The 18,517-nt window shown below is 44.6% G+C and overlaps 1 protein-coding gene across 1 annotated transcript in view; it reads left to right on the top strand.

The window, feature by feature from the left end:
* The window catches only part of LCMT1 (leucine carboxyl methyltransferase 1), a 69,745-nt gene that overhangs the window by 8,216 nt on the left and 43,012 nt on the right, over positions 1–18,517 (top strand). Inside the window, exons 2-3 of the mRNA XM_021672324.2 lie at positions 7,585–7,676; positions 10,941–11,062. Of these exons, the coding sequence (XP_021527999.1) occupies positions 7,585–7,676; positions 10,941–11,062 (214 nt within the window). The remainder of the gene's footprint in view (positions 1–7,584; positions 7,677–10,940; positions 11,063–18,517) is intronic.

An 18,517-nucleotide genomic window follows, 5' to 3' on the forward strand; every position in this document is an offset into this window, starting at 1 on the left:
GTGCTGCTTTCCATCCCCAGAGAAGGCATGCCACTTCAGACTTGGAACATTCTGTTAAACACAAATTAGCTGTAAAACTTGTCTATCAACAAAGTGAAATTTTATGGTTTTTGCTTTCTTTTCTTTCTTTTTTTTTTTTTAAGACAGAGTCTCACTCTTGTTGCCCAGGCTGGAGTGCAATGACGTGATCTCAGCTCACTGCAACCTCTGCCTCCCAGGTTCAAGCAATTCTCCTGCCTCAGCTTCCTGAGTGGCTGGGATTACAGGCATGCACCACCATGCCCAGCTAATTTTGTATTTTTAGCAGAGATGGGATTTCTCCATGTTGGTGAGGCTGGTCTCAAACTCCCAACCTCAGGTGATCTGCCCACCTCAGCCTCCCAAAGGGCTGATATTACAGGCATGAACCACAGTGCCTCTAATTATACCACTGCACTCCAGCCTGGGCCACAAAGTAAGACCTCATCTCAAAAAGAAAACAAGGCTGGGTGCAGTGGCTCATGCCTGTAATCCCAGCACTTTGAGAGGCCAAGGTGGGGAGATCATGAGGTCAGGAGATCGAAACCATCCTGGCCAACATGGTGAAACCCCAACTCTACTAAAAATACGAAGCTTAGCCGAGTGTGGTGGTGGGCGCCTGTAATCCCAGCTTATTGGGAGGCTGAGACAGGAGAATCACTTGAACCCAGGAGTTGGAGGTTGCAGTGAGTTGAGATTGCACCACTGCACTGCAGCCTGGCAACAAAGCAAGACTCCGTCTAAAAAAAAAAAGATTTAAAAAAAAAATTTTTTTTCTCTTAAAAGGTTAATTTTTTAATGACAGAAGTGAATTCTTTTTTCTCTCCTTAATGGCTGTATTAGTTTGTTCTCATATTGCTATGAAAACAAACATATTGCTATGTTCTCATATTACTATGAGAAGAAATCCCTGACTGGGTAATTTATAAAGGAAAGAGGTTTAATTGACTCACAGTTTCCATTGCTTGGGAGGCCTCAGGAAACTTACAGTCATGGCAGAAGGCGAAGGAGAAGTAGGTACCTTCTTCAGAGGGTGGCAGGACAGACTGAGTGCAAGCAGGGGAAATGCCAGCAGCTTGTAAAACCATCAGATCTCATGAGACTCACTATCACGGCGATGGGGGAAACAGCCCCCATGATCCAATTACCTTCACCTGGTCCTGCCCTTGACATGTGGGGATTATGGGAATTACAATTCAAGATGAGATTTTGGGTGAGGACACAGCCAAAGCGTATCAGTGGCCTAAGAGGAGCATATTGTCCATGTCATTTCACAGAGATCTGCCTCATTATTTTTAAAGACCACACAGTGTTCTGCAGTATCGTACTTCGGCCACTCTTCTATTGTTCATCATTTAGGTGGCTCTGGTTTTGCTCTGAAAATAGTGTTGTGGTCAGCATTTTTGCACTGTGTGAATTTTCCTGTGAAATAGATTTCCAGGGAGAAGTTTCTGCAAAATGCTTCTTGAAAGGGGGTTATGTCAGTTGTACCTACCCATGGTGAATACAATGCTAATTATTGAATAGTCTCAATTTCTTTTGTTGTTTACCAGCTGCTGGGTAGAAAATAGACTGTCTCCTTAATTTCTGTCCTATAATGAGGCTGAGCATCTAAAATCTGTCACTGTCATTGATATTTCTTATGTGAACCCTCTCTCCTGATTATTATTATTGTTTGATACAGTGTCTCACTCTATCACCCAGGTCTGGGAAGCAGTGGCATGGTCTTGGATTACTGCAGCCTTGACCTTCCTGTTGGCTCAAGCAATCCTCCTGCCTCAGCCTCCTGAGTAGCTGGGACCACAGGCGTGCACTACCATGCCTGGCTATATATATATATATGTATATATAAATTTTTTTTTTAAGAGACAGGGTCTCACTTTGTTGCACAGCCTGGTCTTGAACTCCTGGGCTCAAATGATCTGCCTTCCTTGACCTCCCAAAGTGTTGGGATTACAGGTGCGAGCCACTGCTTCCAGCCCATGTTAAATCCTGTATCCTTTGCTTCTGCTTTGGTTATAGTATTTTCTGTCAAGCTGATGCTTGTCTCTTGTTTCAACTAACTTGCATAGTGCATTTCATAATTCAGAAATTGTGAATCTTTTTCTTTTCTTTATTTTGAGACAGGATCTCGCTATATTGCTTAGACTAGTCTTGAATTCCTGGGCTCAAGTGATCCTCCTGCCTTGGCCTGCTATGTAGCTGGGATATAGGCACTTGACGTTGTGCCCAGCTTCACAAGTTGTAAATCTTTATGATGCAAAATCTGACAATGTTTATCTTTATAGGTTGTGAGTTTTGGGCAATGCTTAGAGTATTTCCAATTATTGTAACTTTTCTTTTTATCATTTTTCTGGCTTTGGTTTTATGGTTGGATTGTTTTATTAGTGTGTTGTAAGGTTGCAGTGTTAATTTTATCCGACATCATTAGCCATTTGTCCCCATACCAGCTATTGAATGGTCTGTATTTCCCCATTGATTTGAGGCAACACTTGTATTATATAGTAAACTGTTTTTTTTTTTTTTTTTTTTTTTTGAGACAGTCTCGCTCTGTTGCCATTGGCTCAGTTTTGGCTCAATTTTGGCTCACTACAACCTCCGCCTCCTGGTTCAAGCGATTCTCCTGCCTCAGCCTCTTGAGAAGCTGGGATTACAGACATGCACCACCATGCCCAGCTAATTTTTGTATTTTTAGTAGAGAGACAGTTTCACCATGTTGGCCAGGCTGGTCTCCAACTCCTGACCTTGAGTGATCCACCCGCCTCAGCCTCCCAAGGTGTCCTCCCAAAGTGTTGGGATTTTAGGCATGAGCCACCATACCAAGCCTTATACAGTAAAATTTTATTTACACTTTAACATTGCAATGTGTGTTTCTTCCTTGACTTCCTGTTAAATTGCGTTGTTTTTTTTTTGAGGCTGGAGTGCAGTGGCGCAATCTTGGATCACTGCAACCTCTGCCTCCCAGGTTCAAGTGATTCTCCTGCCTCAGCCTCCCGAGTAGCTGGGATTACAGGCATAAGCCACCACACCTGGCTAATTTTTTGTATTTTTAGTAGAGATGGAGTTTTGACATGTTGGCGAGGCTGGTCTTCAACTCCTGACCTCAAGTGATCCATAGATGTGCTACCTTTTCTAAGTTAGCTGTGTTTAGATATTTATCACTGTGTTGTAATTGTATACATTATTCAGTACAGTGTGCTGTAGAGGTTTGTAGCCCTGGAGGAAGAGCTATACCTTGTGACCTAGGTGTGTAGCGGGCTGTACCATCTAGCTTTGTGTAAGTGCACTCTGTGATGTTTACGTAACAATCACTAACAGCACATGTTTCAAAATGTTTCCTCATCTTTCAGCAACACATGCCTTACATGTACATGTATACACACACACACACACACACACACACACACACACACACATCATTTAGGCAACTCAAATGTTATGAGGGAAAAAACCAGTGTGTATGGGGGGCAGATTTAAATCCAGGTGGCTAAGTTTGAATAAGTTCCCTATGTTAATAGAATTAAAGTTCCACAGCTGATGTAACTGACTTAACCTCGATCTGTAAAGCTGAGCCTGCCTTGTAGGGTCTTATGAGGGTTCATTTGTGTGTATTCATATTTTGTCAAGCATTTGGAATAATGCCTGGCACATAGTAAGCACTTGGTGACTGTCGATGAAAGAAGTAAATGAGGCTCCAGGCTTGATCCTTAGAGGCTCGGTGAGCAGGGAGGCCCCTTCTTATTCTTTGATGCCTTAGATGAGGAAATGCCTGTTGGAGGGGATTTCATACCTTTCAGAAGAAGGCCCCATTGTTCCAGCTGACCCTCATGGAGATAGGACTGAGTCAGTAAATGCTTCTTGAATGAAGCATTAGGTGGTTGGACCAGATCAGTCTTTCTGTGGGAGGAAAGCGAGATGATTTTAGGTGGTACACATATGTTTACCATTTTCATAGTTAGCTATTTATTACAGTGTTGTGTTAGCAGAAAATATTAGGCAGCACCTCAGACCTAAGTATTTTTAAAAAGTGAGTGATTTAAAGACACAGTAAATTGAACAGGTGGTATGTGAATGTCTTGGAAACTAAAAGCATTTGTGTATTGAAAGAAGATGGGGAAAATCTCTGAGGTCTTTCCAAATCTGAGATGTTTGATTCTTTGAATCTGGGCTTTAAATATGAAATCGGGATATACAAGTAGAAGTTATATACTCTGGGATTTGTGAGCAGAGACATGTAATGGAAATTGACAGGCAGAACTAGATGCACAGTGTCATGAAGGGTACAGAGATAACGGGGCTATTAACGCTTTGGTGTCTGCGCTGGGCAGCCTTGTGTGTGTATATATCTAACAAAATTGGGAACATCCTATACATCAATTTTGTAATCGAGTTTTTTCACCTGAAATTATAACTCTGCATTCAGTGTTCCTACAGAGAAATCTTTGTGCCCATTCTTGATGATTTTCTTAGGATTAAGTCCTAGAAATGGGATTTTGTGGTCATTGTGTATGCATGTGTTTCAGGCCTTTTATACTTGTCGTCACAGTGCCTTGCAGTATGATTGTGCCAGTTTAAGGTTCTGGCAGCTTGAGTGCCCTGTTCCTTATCCCTCTCCAAAGCCAAGTTAGTTTAAATAATAGTTTTGTGGCTAATTTGCTCAGCAATTGGTCCAGTTACTCTCCAGCTGATGTCCTGTAAATCCTGAAACTTGCTGCTTGTCTCCCTTCAGAACTCCCATCAGCAGTGCCGACAGCACTCTCCTCCGCACTGCCCAACACTGGCTGGCAAATCTTTTCATCTTGGCCACTCCCATAGGCTGGACAGTGAGGTCCTTTTTCCTAGGGTGCATGGAAACCTGTTGCAGTGACCTGGGTTTGAGGAGGGGGAGGAGGAAAGTGTGAGGGGCACTAGGAGGTGGGAGCTGCTGGGAGCTGCTGGCTGGTGTGTTTGCATTGTGGACCCGTGCATCTCACCTCTCTCTACCACTGTGCACCGCTGACCATGGACAGGTGCTCCTGAAGTCAGTCCCAGACACCCGCCAGGCCCCGTGTCCTGAGCCTGCTTCTCCCTCCAGCCTCCTCTCCAGTATCCTACTGTCCTCTGGCCTCCATGCCTCCTGTCTGTACTGGAGATTCTAGTGTGTTCTCTGAGCCTTTCTCCCTGCCGTTCCTCCTGTCTGGAATGCCTCTTGGACACCTGACTCTCCCATTCTCCAGGGCTCACTACGGCCATCGCCTTCTGAGAGAGACCTTCCCCTGTCACTATCCTCTCCGTGAGTCACAGCCTTCATTCTTCATCATCTTGTCATATCTGCCTCTCTCCTTTCTCTCCTTGTTTACCACTGTGCCCCCCGTGCCTAGCACTTGGCAGGCACCCACATGTTCCTTGACTAAACTAGTCGTATTGAATAGTGTGAAGAATCCAGATGTGGGAGGATAGAACCTGCTCTTTATTATCCAAGAGAGTAGTTTTGTAAGTCCAACAAGTTATGGCTTCCAGAGGGAGGCAAATTGATCAGCTTTGGGCAAGTGCCTTCCTTGTGGGAGGAGTCAAGCAGTAACTGGATGTTGTTGCATTGGTTCTTGAGTTGGATGTTAGGGTTGGCCAAATCATTTCCAAGGCCCCTTCTGATTCTTAAAACTGTGGGATGAGTATTCTCATCTGTGGGTGGCTGGTCTACCATTTTTGTTTCAACTGCAGATGTGGCTTTTACCACTAGGTGACACTATATGATTTCCTTGAAAACAGTGTTTCCCAAAATGCCAACCACAGTAAGAAAATACATTTTTCATTGCACTTACACCCTCAACACACACAAAACAAAAGTAGGCTGGGCACGATGACTCATGCCTATAATCTCAGCACCTTGGGAGGCGGAGTTTGGAGAATCACTTCAAGCCGGGAGTAAGTATCACGAATGTCTTAACCTTTACCTTATGTAATGCATCCTATTGTTTCATTTTACTTTGTTCGACATTTTGAAAAGTAATGCGGGTTTGCAAATGAATTGATTTTATTTTATTAATGGATCATGACTGTTTGAAAATCATCTTTTTTTAAGTATACTGTTATAAAACTGTGTGGGTGGCTGGGCGTGGTGGCTCACGCCTGTAATCCCAGCACTTTGGGAGGCCAGGGCGGGCAGATCACGAGGTCAGGAGATCGAGACCATCCTGGCCAACATGGTGAAACCTCGTCTCTACTAAAAATACAAAAAAATTAGCTGGGCATGGTGGCGCATGCCTGTAGTCCCAGCTACTCAGGAGACTGAGGCAGGAGAATTGCTTGAACCCAGGAGGTGGAGGTTGCAGTGAGCCAAGATCGTGCCACTGCACTGTAGCCTGGATGACAGTGTGAGACTCCATCTCACAAAAAGACAAACAAAAAAACCCCAAGAAAACTGTGTGGGTATGCTGTTTTCCTTGGACAGTATGAGCTTGTATAACAGATCGTGTACATTAGTGAATATTTTGCATGTTTCTGTGGTGAATTGCTGCATGGAACAGCTGAACATGTGCTTCCTTGTGGGTGTCTATGGATGAGAGAGATTGTACAGAACTCGGCTCTTATTGTAGTCAGACCAGAGGTAAGCCTTGGTAGTAGATTTAAAGCTATATTATCTGCTTCTAGAAGCTCAGAGACATGACACACCATACTCTAAATTTCACGTTACTTAGCAGACAAGAAGAAATGGGGATATTACTCAGGGCATCATTCGGATGCTTTGGGCTGCAAGTAGCAGAAGCCTGACTCAAAGTGGCTAAAAAGGTAAAGACACTTATTGTCTCACAAAGTAGATGTTCAGAGCTAGAGCAGTCCACAGGCCCAGGGCAACTGAGCATGGCCCTTGGGATCCAGGTTCTTTTCATGACTCCTCAGTCATCCTAAAGCTGGTTCCACTCATGGTTGCAAGAAGGCCTCCAGTGCTTATCAGGGTTTCAGCTCCCAGGCTTGAAACACAAACCCTTAACTCCTTGTAGTATGGACTGGGTAGAGAGAATTAAGGCTACTGTGGCATTTTCCACATTGTTTTGTTCGTGCTTGCTTCGTTCATTTCTTCCTAGTTTCCCCATTATGACCTTGCTAAGGAGAATGGAATGATTGGCACCTAATACAGAGTCAGGAGAAATACTTAGCTTAATCGGTGACATTTGCCAGATACTTCTATCTCTTTTCCTCTGGGCACAGGCCTTTTCATTTAGTGGAATTAACTGACTAGCTCTGGGCAGCGAGTTTGCAGAGTGAATAAATGGCTGCACATCTGTATGAAGCATGAAGTGAGGTTGTTTGCTATGTAGGGTCCTGGGAAACGAATTAGCAATACGAGGGAAGGGAGTGAGAGGGCCCACTGTGGGAAATGTGATGGGCAGTGTAATGTGAACATAAAGATGAACGGATGGCTGAGTCTTCACACGTGTAATGGGGCATAAATGTGCAGTTGGCCTTTTGAGGTGGACGGTTGGTTTTCCTCGAGGTCCTTCACCTGGTTCCTGGGAACTTGGCGGTGGACTTTGGCCTGAACCTACTCAATCTCTGCTCACCTTCCTCCTTTTTCATCCCTTCCAGGTTTGCAGTAAGCATTGGCTACTGGCACGACCCCTACATCCAGCACTTCGTGAGACTGTCTAAAGAGAGGAAGGCCCCCGAAATCAACAGAGGCAAGTGACCGTCTCCCTCCTCAACAGCACCTCAGCTGCCTAAGGTTTCAGGCGTTCATTCTTGAAGGAAGTCACAGTGTGCTCCCTTTCCAGCTATGCACAAAAGTTTTTATTTCCCCACATCCTCACCAACACAGTGTATTATAACTTGTTTACAGCCATAAAAAAGAATCAGATCATGTTCTTTGCAGGGACATGGATGAAGCTGGAAGCCATCATTCTCAGCAAACTAACAGAGGAAAAGAAAACCAAACACCACATGTTCTCACTTATAAGTGGGAGTTGAACCGTGGGAACAGATGGACACAGGGAGGGAAACATGACACACCCAGGTCAAGGGGAGGGAGAGCATTGGGACAAATACCTAATGCATGTGGGGCTTAAAACCCAGATGACAGGTTGATAGGTGCAGCAAACCACCATGGCACATAGCAAACCTGCTCGTTCTGCACATGTATGCCAGAACTTAAAGTAAAAAAACCCAAAAAACCACAATATCTACTTCCACATTAAAATCATAATCGTTTTTGAAATTTTATTAAATTTAATGAATTGGAAAAAATCTTGTTAATCTTTGTTAATCTGCCATATGAAACATGATACTGTAATTTTAAAAATACTTCTCCTATTTACAGGTGATGCTGAGCATCATTTTCATGTTTGAAGCCTATTTAAATATCTTTCACTGTAAACTGTCCATATCAGGAATCACTTTTTTCCCCCAATGAAGAAAATACATAAAGCTTTATTTTTCACACATGTATGCCTATGCTAATTGAATAAATATGGAGAAATTGCTATATAGTACAGGTATGAGGGGGAGAGTCTCTTAGAATTTACATCAAAACTTTTCCTCTGTTTGGTTGAGGGAGAAAGGGCTCTATTTTGCCTATGGCTCATCTAGGTGCGTGGAGTAATTATATGGATTTAATTGGGTTCTTCTATGAGGAGATATTCTAGAGGCTTTTGTATATTTTGGGCTGAGCATATCTGAGTTTTCTCGCCTCTTGTCTGGGTTTATGAATCTTCCCTAAGGAGGGAAATTGAAGATTTCTGACCATTTTCACAGCTTGAGGGTTGTAAGTCTAGAGGACGTGGGTCTTTTACAGCTTTATTGACGTTCCTCATTGTGGGGAGGAGGGAAAGTGTTGTGAGACTTGGTAATTCTCAGATGAGGGAGGGCTCAGAGGTGCTGACAGTAGTAGTCCTAAGCTTAGAAGATTTGGCTCTTAAGATTCTTCAACACAGGGCTGGGCACGGCGGCTCACATCTGTAATCCTAGCACTTTGGGAGGCTAAGGCAGGTGGATCACTTGAGCTCAGGAGTTCAAGACCAGCCTGGACAACTTGGTGAAACCCTGTCTTTATAAAAAATTTAAAAAAATTAGCCAGGTGTGGTGGAATGTGCCTATAGTTCCAGCTACTTGGGAGGCTGAGGTGGGAAGATGGCTTGAGCTCAGTCAGTCAAAGCTGCAGTTAGCCAAGATCATACCACTGCATTCCGTCCTGAGTGATAGAGCAAGACATTGTTTCAGAAAAAAAAAAAAAAAAGTCTTCAATAGATGTATTTTCCTCCCCTGGCTCACAGTATGAATAGGGTTGGCCATTTAAGTATTTATTTTGAAGTTCTCACCAACAGGTAACTTGTTTCAGAACATAGCTAGAATATGGTTTCAGAGTGTTCAGGCAGTTTCAGATGCCTGCCCCTTAGAAACTCCAGAGAGTAAAGAGAAGTCTCTATCTGGACATGCATGTGCCATGTGCAGCATTTGAATGGAAGCAGCCTGAATGTGTTAAGTCCCCAGTTCCTCTTTCCCAGACAGCAGAGTACGTGGGAAAGGTAGTCAATTCAGCTCCATTCTGGCTTAGCAGTGTAAAGGAGGAGATGGAGACTTACTTTTTGTTGCCTTATTTTAGTGTTAATGACACTATTAGGCTCTGCATATAATTTCCATCAAGGAAGTCAAAGGCTTTGAGGCAAGAGCCTGCCTTATTCTCAACCAGATTGAGAAATTGACCAAATGACCATGTTTCTTGTGTGTGCAGGGAATCTTGGCCCTAAAGTTGGATCCTGTAGGTGAGTTGTATAAGAAATGCCAAGAAATTTTAAAGTGGTGTTTCTGAAAACAAGGACATGCTGTTTTATTTTGCATTCCCTCCCCTGCTCTTGAGGCAGATTTCCTAATAAATGCGGCACAGGCAAAGACCCCCACCCCATGCCCTGGCAGCACCCCTTTCTTCTACCCTGGATTTGAACCTTTAGAATGCAGCCAAATCGGAGAGTACCTCCCAAATGGTGAGGACATTTTTTCCCCAGTGTCCAGTCCATTGTGCATGATATCTCTGTAAAATACAACAAAAATGATCTAGAAAAATTATACAATGTACAATTCCAAATCAGTTATTAGATTGAACAGACATGAAATTTCTCTCTCAAGTTGTAATAAAGTTTCTAAATGCTCTCAGATTTTGTTCTTAAGATAGTCACATACTGTTAACAGCCACGCATATACTTCAAGCAGCAGAGCTTTAGAACACAGACAGACCTTGTGGCCTTCTCTTCCTTATTTCCCATCACCTTTTCCCCAACCCTCCACCTGAAAACTTAACAGTGGTGCGATCTTGGGCCACTGAAACCTCTGCCTCCTGAGTTCAAGCAATTCTTGTGCTTCATTCTCCCAAGAAGCTGGGATTACAGTCATGCACCACCACACCTGGCTAATTTTTGTATTTTCAGTAGCAGGTCATTTTATTAGGCAGCCATTTGCTGATCTTTTTGACCCCCCTTTTATATAGAGACCCTAACCCATTCAGGGTGGAGATGAAAGGAACAGGATAACAGATATAGCTTCCTTTGAGTTAACATTCATATGCTCAGTTTCCTGACCCATAATATTCTTTTTCATATGATCTCACAATTTTCAGGTTTACCAGAGTCCAGAGTAGCTTTCACTATAGCCATGAAAGGCACATTTCCATGTGCCTTTTGGATCAGATGTTTCAATGTAAAACACTTATTTTTCATACATTAAACTATAGCTCATTTTTTCAAAGGTAGTTAATTGCTTCTTGAAATATGGTTCAAATGCCTTTAACCAAAAAAAAGAAAAAAAAAAAAGCTGTTGTTTCTCCTATAGAGTCTGCAGAATAACCTGACACTGCAGAAGGGCGCGTGCTTTCTGTTTTGCTCTTCTGCTGGGGTGGGCTTCGCAGAGATAATTTCTGTCATCACTGGGTGATAGCTTGTTTCTGTGACCCCTCTCAGGATATTTTGCTCGAGTCCATGGTGTCAGTCAGCTTATAAAGGCGTTTCTGCGGAAGACAGAATGTCATTGTCAAATTATCAACCTTGGGGCAGGGATGGATACCACCTTCTGGAGATTAAAGGTATGTTCAGATTCCCCTCCTCTCTCCGCAGGCGTTTAGATTTAATTTTTGGAAGATTTTCACCAAATTCGAAATTAAAAAAAAGTATTAAGAGTTATGTAGCAAAAGCCTGTCCCCCACCCCTGTCCCATCTGCTTAGACGCCCGTATGACTATCAGTCCTGTTTTATCTCAATGGGGCCTTAGTGACAGATATTTTAGGTTGTCTCTAAAAAATTTTTAAAAAATTAAAAAAATTGTTGTTACAAGTGGGGCTATAATAAAAATCCTTTTATTTCCCTCTGCATGTGTAGAAATATATCAGGAGGCGAAATTCCACCAGTAGAATTGCTGGAATGGAGAGCCCATGCATGCATATGTAACTTTTGTTTTTTTTGAGCCAGGGTCTTGCCCTGTTACTCAGGCTGGAGTGCAATGGCACAATTGCAGCTCATATCAGCCTCAAACTCCTGGGCTTAAGCAGTCCTCCCACTTCAGCCTCCCAAGTAGCGGTCTTTGACTCTTGGGCCTAGTTTTTTGTTTTTTTTTTTGAGATAGAGTCTCGCTCTGTTACCCAGGCTGGAGTGCAGTGGCACAGTGTCAGCTCACTGCAGCCTCCACCTCCCAAGTTTAAGCGATTCTCCTGCCTCAGCCTCCTGAGGTAGCTGGGATACAGGCGCATGCCACCACGCCTGGCTAATTTTTGTGTTTTTAGTAGAGACTGGGACGATTTCCTGACCTCATGATCTGCCCGCCTCAGCCTCCCAAAGTGCTGGGATTACAGGCGTAAGCAACTACACCTGGCCTCCTGGACTTAGTTTTTATAGCCAAATGGTTTCCCTACAAACTCCTCACTATGGTGGCTCATGCCTATAATCCCAGCACTTTGGGAGGCTGAGGCAGGCGTATCACTTGAGGTCAGGGGTTCGAGACCAGCCTGGCTAACATGGTGAAACCCCATCTCTACTAATAATACAGAAATTAGCCGGGTGTGATGGTGGGCACCTGTAACCCCAGCTACTTGGGAGGCTGAGGTAGGAGAGTTGCTTGAACTCAAGAGGCGGAGGTTGCAGTGAGTCGAGGTCATGCCACTGCACTCTAGCCTGGGCGACAGAGCAAGACTTCATCTCTAAAAAAAAAAAAAAGTCCTCACTAATTGCATTTTCTCTTTTGTAGGTTTGTACAGATTTTGCTTGGTTCTTCTATTAGGTCCGTCATGTGACAGTAATGGGTATGTGTGTTTCTCCAGATTTTTTGCGGATGTTGACCAAGACCTGCTTATCTGTTTTGTCCCTAATCAGTTCACCTGATACGAAGGTCTTTGGTCATCAGAGCTCTCAACCTTTCTCTTACTGAACTGAGAAATCAGTGGCCTCGATATGATGTGGGTATTTGTTTGCCTCTGCATTCTCTTCTCAAGATAGAATCACTAACATTATGAAGTGTTTTTACATATGTGACCTCATGAATTAACATAAAAACTCTCTAAAGGTGTTTTACACAGATGAAGGAAATGGGACTGCAAGATTGTCTTCCAGAATCCTACTGTCAGAGGCTGTGGGACAGGGTGCAATCATTGGAATCTGCCCATTAAACTCCAGATTTCATCTTCTTTCCTCTGCACACATAGCCTCTGTGGTTATTTAGGAGGGTGACTTTCCCTTTTCTGTACATCTGTTGTGTCTTTGTTTTTCTGTCTTTGTTGTTGTTTTTCAGACAGTCTCACTCTCTCGCCCAGGTTGGAGTGCTGTGGTGTCATCTCGGCTCATGGCAACCTCTCCCTCCTAGGTCCAAGCGATTCTCCTGCTGCAGCCTCCCTAGTAGCTGGGACTACAGGTGTTCACCACCACGCATGGCTAATTTTCGTATTTTTAGTAGAGATAGTGTTTCACCTTGTTGGCCAGGCTGGTCTCGAACTCCTGGCCTCAAGTGACCCACCCACCTCAGCCTCCCAGAGTGCTGAGATTATAGGAGTGAGCCGCTGCGCCCGGCTGGCCTGTTGTGTTTTTGTAATGACTTGTCCCATGCTGTGGTGTGAGGAACTGGAGCACAGTACATTGTAAGAGAATGTGCTATGTCAGTGTTAACAGAGTCTGCTGGAGAGATCCCTCCATTGGACTTGAGACCCCTTTGACGTGTCACGCAATTTTTTTTTCTCCTGTCTTGTAGGTGGGTTAATAATTAATAAATCTGAGCTTCTTATTTCTGAGCCAAGTACACTGAGGCTTATGTACCCCTTCTAAGAAAAAGGCAGTCAGTCAGTAGTGAGGAAGGAGGACTGTATAGTGTCTGAAAGTTCTTTGTGGAAATGTTTTGATTTTGATTGATAATTATATTGAGCTGAAGGCCTTTTTTTGTTTGACATTTCTTTTAAAATATATATATATATTACATTTGTTTGCTGTTTTAGAACAGGTGTTACAAACTGTAGCCCAGGGCCAAATCTGGCCCACAGCCTGTTTTTGTAAATAAAGTTTTATTGGAAGACAGCCATTCCCATTTGTTTGCATATTGTGCTTCAGCAGCCATATGACAGTTATAACAGCAGAGTTGAGTAGTTACAACAGAGACCATCTGGCCTGCAAAGGCTAAAATATTTACCTTCTGGCTCTTTACAGAAGCAGTTTGCCAGTCTCTGTTTTTGAGGTATGTGCTTGTCTTTAAAAGTGTAGGGAAAACCTCGTCTGTGGGTCTTAGTGTCTCATGCACCTTCCAGCCGGGATGGTTCCCAGGTTGCACCAGCAGAGGTTTAGCTGTGAATCAAGTGTCTGAGCTTGTTCCATAAAATCTCAGGAGCCCAGGACTGTACGGTTGAAGACTCCCATCTGCTGGCAGTGAGCAGGAACAGGACAAAGAAGAGTCAGTCTTGTCACAAAAAGGAATAAAGGGGCCAGGTACAGTTCATCACGCTTGTAATCCCAGGACTTTGGGAGGCTGAGGTGGATGAATTGCTTGAGCTCAGTAGTTTGAGACCAGCCTGGGAAATATGGCAAAACCCCATCTCTACAAAAGATACAAAAATTAGCCAGGCGTGGTGGTGCACACCTGTGGTCCCAGCTACTCAAGAAGCTGAGGTGGGAGGATCACCTGAGCCCCAGAGGTTGAGACTGCAGTGAGCCGAGATTGTGCCACTGCACTCCAACCTGGGTGCCCAAGAGAGACCCTGTCTCAAAAAAAAAAAAAAAAAAAAAGAAAAGGAATAAAAGGAGAGTAAAACCCTAAAGGGTTTAAGGGGCCTTAATTTCTTGGTATCTCCAGAACTGTTCCATAGAACCAATGGAGCCGTACAACCTGCTTCTCTCCATCTCCTTGTGGAGAGAAGCAGGGTCAATTTTGGCAGTCTGTGAGGTGGTCAGCCATGTTCAGTCCCCTTTGGGTCTCAGTGATGCCCTGTTCCCCCTGCCCTGTGGCAGCTGATCCCAGTCTCGGTGTCATCCATACCAGGCAGTCACATGCAGGCTATTTGGGGTGGAATGTCAAAAGGGCTATCCAGAATCACAGAATAAGAAGTTGAAGCATCACTTGTCACAGCCATTTTGCCCCCTTCTCAAGAAATGAGATTTCTTTCTTTCTTTTTTGAGACAGAGTCTCACTCTGTTGCCCAGGCTGGAGTGCAGTGGTGTGATCTTGGCTGACTGCAACCTCCACCTCCCAGGTTCAAGTGATTCTTGTGCCTCAGCCTCCCGATTAGTTGGGATTACAAGTGCATGTCACCACGCCTGGCTAATTTTCGTATTTTTTGTAGTGACAGAGTTTGACCATGTTGGCCAGGCTTGTCTTGAACTCCTGACCTCAAGTGATCCAACCGCCTCGGCCTCCTGAAGTGCTGGGATTACAGGTGTGAGCCACTGTGCCCGGCAGGATATCTTTCTTAAGAGCTCCAGGTGTGCTTTTTGTAAGCTTTCTCCACAGTGATCTCTTATTCAGAATTCTTATGAGGATCCAGCTGGCTAATGCATGGGAAAGCTCTTTAAAAAGGAGGAAGTCCCGTTAGAGCTGGAGGACACTACGCTATCTTTCATTCATATACCTTTAATTGTTCTCATTGTCTTTTGGAATTTTAGGTAATCCTTAACTTCCCATATGCTGTGAGTAAAAGTTCTTAAAAGGTGTTGTAGAAATTGAAATTCTTAGTGAAAGTTATTTCCATGTCCCCTCTACCCATATCCTTCAAGTATCGTGAAATAGCTTCTGCATAGCCCTACTTGACAGGCATGTGCTGTACCTCTAAGTGTGGTCAGCTCAGATTGGTGAGCCCAGGTCTCCTGGGATGTCCCAAGACTTTTGTGTGTGTGTGTGTGTGTGTGTGTGTGTGTGTGTGTGTGTGTGTGAGAGAGAGAGAGAGAGAGAGAGAGAGAGAGACAGACAGACAGGATCTGGATCTGTTGAGTGCAGTGATAGAATTTTGGCTCACTCCAACCTCCTCCTCCCAGGCTCAAGCTATCTTCCTACCTCAGCCTCTCGAGTAGCTGGAGACTGCAGGTTTATGCCACCATGCATGGATAATTTGTATTTTTGGTAGAGACAGGGTCTTGCTATGTTGCCTAGGCTGGTTTCGAACTCAGGGGCTCAAGCAGGTCCTCCTGCCTTGGCCTCCCAAAGTGCTGTGATTACAGGTGTGAGCCACTGTACTCAGCCCTCCTTTTTTGTTTTAAAAAGATAAAGCCTAGGCTGGATCCCCTGGGATTCTAGCAGAGGACCAGTCTTTATGTGGGAGGGAGCTGTATTTCTCAGCCCTGATGTTTGCTCTGAAGAGTCACTTTCCAGCCGGGCGTGGTGGCTCACGCCTGTAATCCCAGCACTTTGGGAGGCCGAGGCGGGTGGATCACGAGGTCAAGAGATCAAGACCATCCTGGTCAACATGGTGAAACCCCGTCTCTACTAAAAATACAAAAAATTAGCTGGGCATGGTGGCGCGTGCCTGTAATCCCACTTACTCAGGAGGCTGAGGCAGGAGAATTGCCTGAACCCAGGAGGCGGAGGTTGCGGTGAGCTGAGATTGCGCCATTGCACTCCAGCCTGGGTAACAAGAGCGAAACTCCGTCTCAAAAAAAAAAAAAAAAAAAGAGTCACTTGCCTACTAGAATATGGTTGCTGGTGATTTCTGCCCCCATCATGCTGTCCACAGGGGGTCTGCTACCCTCTCACACCCCAGGATTCATCCATCCATCCATACCTGTGCTTCATCTCCTGTTACTGTCTCCATGAGTGGTTCCCTTACTTGCCCAGTTACTCCGGTCAGAAACAAGGTGTCACCTTACCTTTCCTTTTCCTCCATGCTGTCCTCCACCAGCGAAGCCATCACCAGGTTCTGGATATCAGCAGTCTTCTTTGTTTTAAATCATAGTTCTGTATTTCTGAGATAAGTGGTGATGGGGAGAGGGGGAGAGGCTGGGCAGGTGGGCTGGGCTGTAGAGTGCCTTGTTTCTTGCCGAGTCCTAGCGGTGTGCAGAGCTGCTGAAGACCGCCTGCAGTGGATAGTGCAGTGCACAGCAGTGGGCAGCTTCGAGACACAAGAGGGGGCGCTGGGACAGTCTGGGCTGGAGGTGGTAGAGCTCAGGAGGAGTGGAGGGATTCCAGAGGCATCAGCAGGGCATATAAGTGATGGACTGGGTGGCTGGATGGCAGGGAGGGCACGGAGAGAATACTAGGATGATAGGATGATCTGTACATGACTGGATAGGGAGGGTGTAGCTACCAAGCAAGCCAGGTGACCTAGGGCTGTGCGTGCACATGTGCATGCGTGTGTGTGTGTGTGTATGTCTGTGTGTGTGCGTGTCTGTGTCTTTCATATTTGTTTGACTGCAGGCCACAGAAAAAAATAAATATTACATCTCGAGCCAGGGCCCACATCTCTGTATCTGTGTCTGCAATAATAGAGGCACACACAGTGTTGATTTGAATGCTAGAGACTTCATTTTAGGGTGCTGCTTTCTTTTGATTTCTGCCCCACTTTCCTTCTTGTCCTGGGACCTTCTTTCCAACACGTTGTGCAGTATTCAAAGCACAATATACCTTCCCTTATTGTTAGAGCTCACAGGCTCTTTGGATTCCCATGTGATAATTTTACTTAGGTCAGGCCCTCTTCTATGAGCTCCACATGTATTGACTCATTAATCCTTAGAACCCCATGAAGAGTTAGCATTTTCTTCACTTTTCTACTTTTCTTTCTTTCTTTCTTTCTTTTTTTTGAGTCTCGCTCTGTTGCCAGGCTGGAGTACAGTGGCACTATCTCGATTCACTGTAACCTCTGCCTCCTGGGTTCAAAAGATTCTCCTGTCTCAGCCTCCCGAGTAGCTGGGACTACAGGTGCATGCTACCACACCCAGCTAATTTTTATATTTTTAGTAGAGGTGGGGTTTCACAAACATGTTGACCAGGATGGTCTTGATCTCTTGACATTGTGATCCGCCTGCCGTGGCCTCCCAGAGTGCTGGGATTACAGGCGTGAGCCACCGCGCCTGGGTTCTTTACTTTTCAAACAAATAAATCCTGACCCAGTGAGTTTACTGACTTTCCCAAGACCTTACAGCATATAAGTGACGGAGCTCGGGTTCGAGCCCTTCCCTTCCAGCTCCAAGAGTGCCAGTTCTTTTATTTACCATACTTCACTGTCACAGAGAAAAATATATCGGAGGTTGGGTGCCTGTAATCCCAGCCACTCTGGAGGCAGAGGCAGGAGAATTGCTTGAACCTGGGAGGTGGAGGTTGCAGTGAGCCAAGATCATGCCATTGCACTCCAGCCTTGGTGACAGAGTGAGACTCTATCTCAAAAAAAAAAAAAAAAAAAGACTGGGTGCGGTGGATCACCCCTGTAATCCCAGCACTCTGGGAGGCCGAGGTGGGTAGTTTGCCTGAGTTCAGGAGTTTGCAGCCAGCCTGGGCAACATGTGAAACCCTGTCTCTACTAAAAAAATACAAGAAATTAGCTGGGCATGGTAGCATGCGCCTGTAGTCCAGCTACTTGGGAGGCTGAGGCAAAAGAATTGCTTAACCTGGGAGGCGGAGGTTGCAGTGACCGAGATTGCACCACTGCACTCCAGCCTGGATGACAGAGCGAGACTCTATCTCAAAAGACAAAAAGAAAAACATATCAGAAAATAATACCGTTAATATATGTGATACTTTTGATACCAGCTGTTTTAAGTTATCTCATCCAAAAAATAATGCTGGTCAAAATCTACTATATTGATTTCTTGACCCTCCTAATAGATCTCAAGCTGCTTATTTTGTTGTTGTTAAATCTTTCACACTTTTTAATTTTTTCATATATACAGGGTCTCGCTATATTGTCCAGGCTGGTCTCAAACTCCTGGCCTCAAGCGATCCTTCTGCCTCAGCCTCCTAAAGTGTTGAAATTACAGGTGTGAACCACTGCACCTGGCCTCAAACTGCGTTTTGAAAATACTGAGCATATTCTACTTCCAAAGCGTGTCTCAACTCCTCTCCACCATCCCAGCTGCTGCCTCCTACCTCA

The sequence above is a fragment of the Aotus nancymaae genome, unplaced genomic scaffold, assembly GCF_030222135.1.
Source record: "Aotus nancymaae isolate 86718 unplaced genomic scaffold, 86718_ANA_hifiasm-v0.15.2.pri h1tg000049l, whole genome shotgun sequence".
Lineage (NCBI taxonomy): Eukaryota > Metazoa > Chordata > Mammalia > Primates > Aotidae > Aotus > Aotus nancymaae.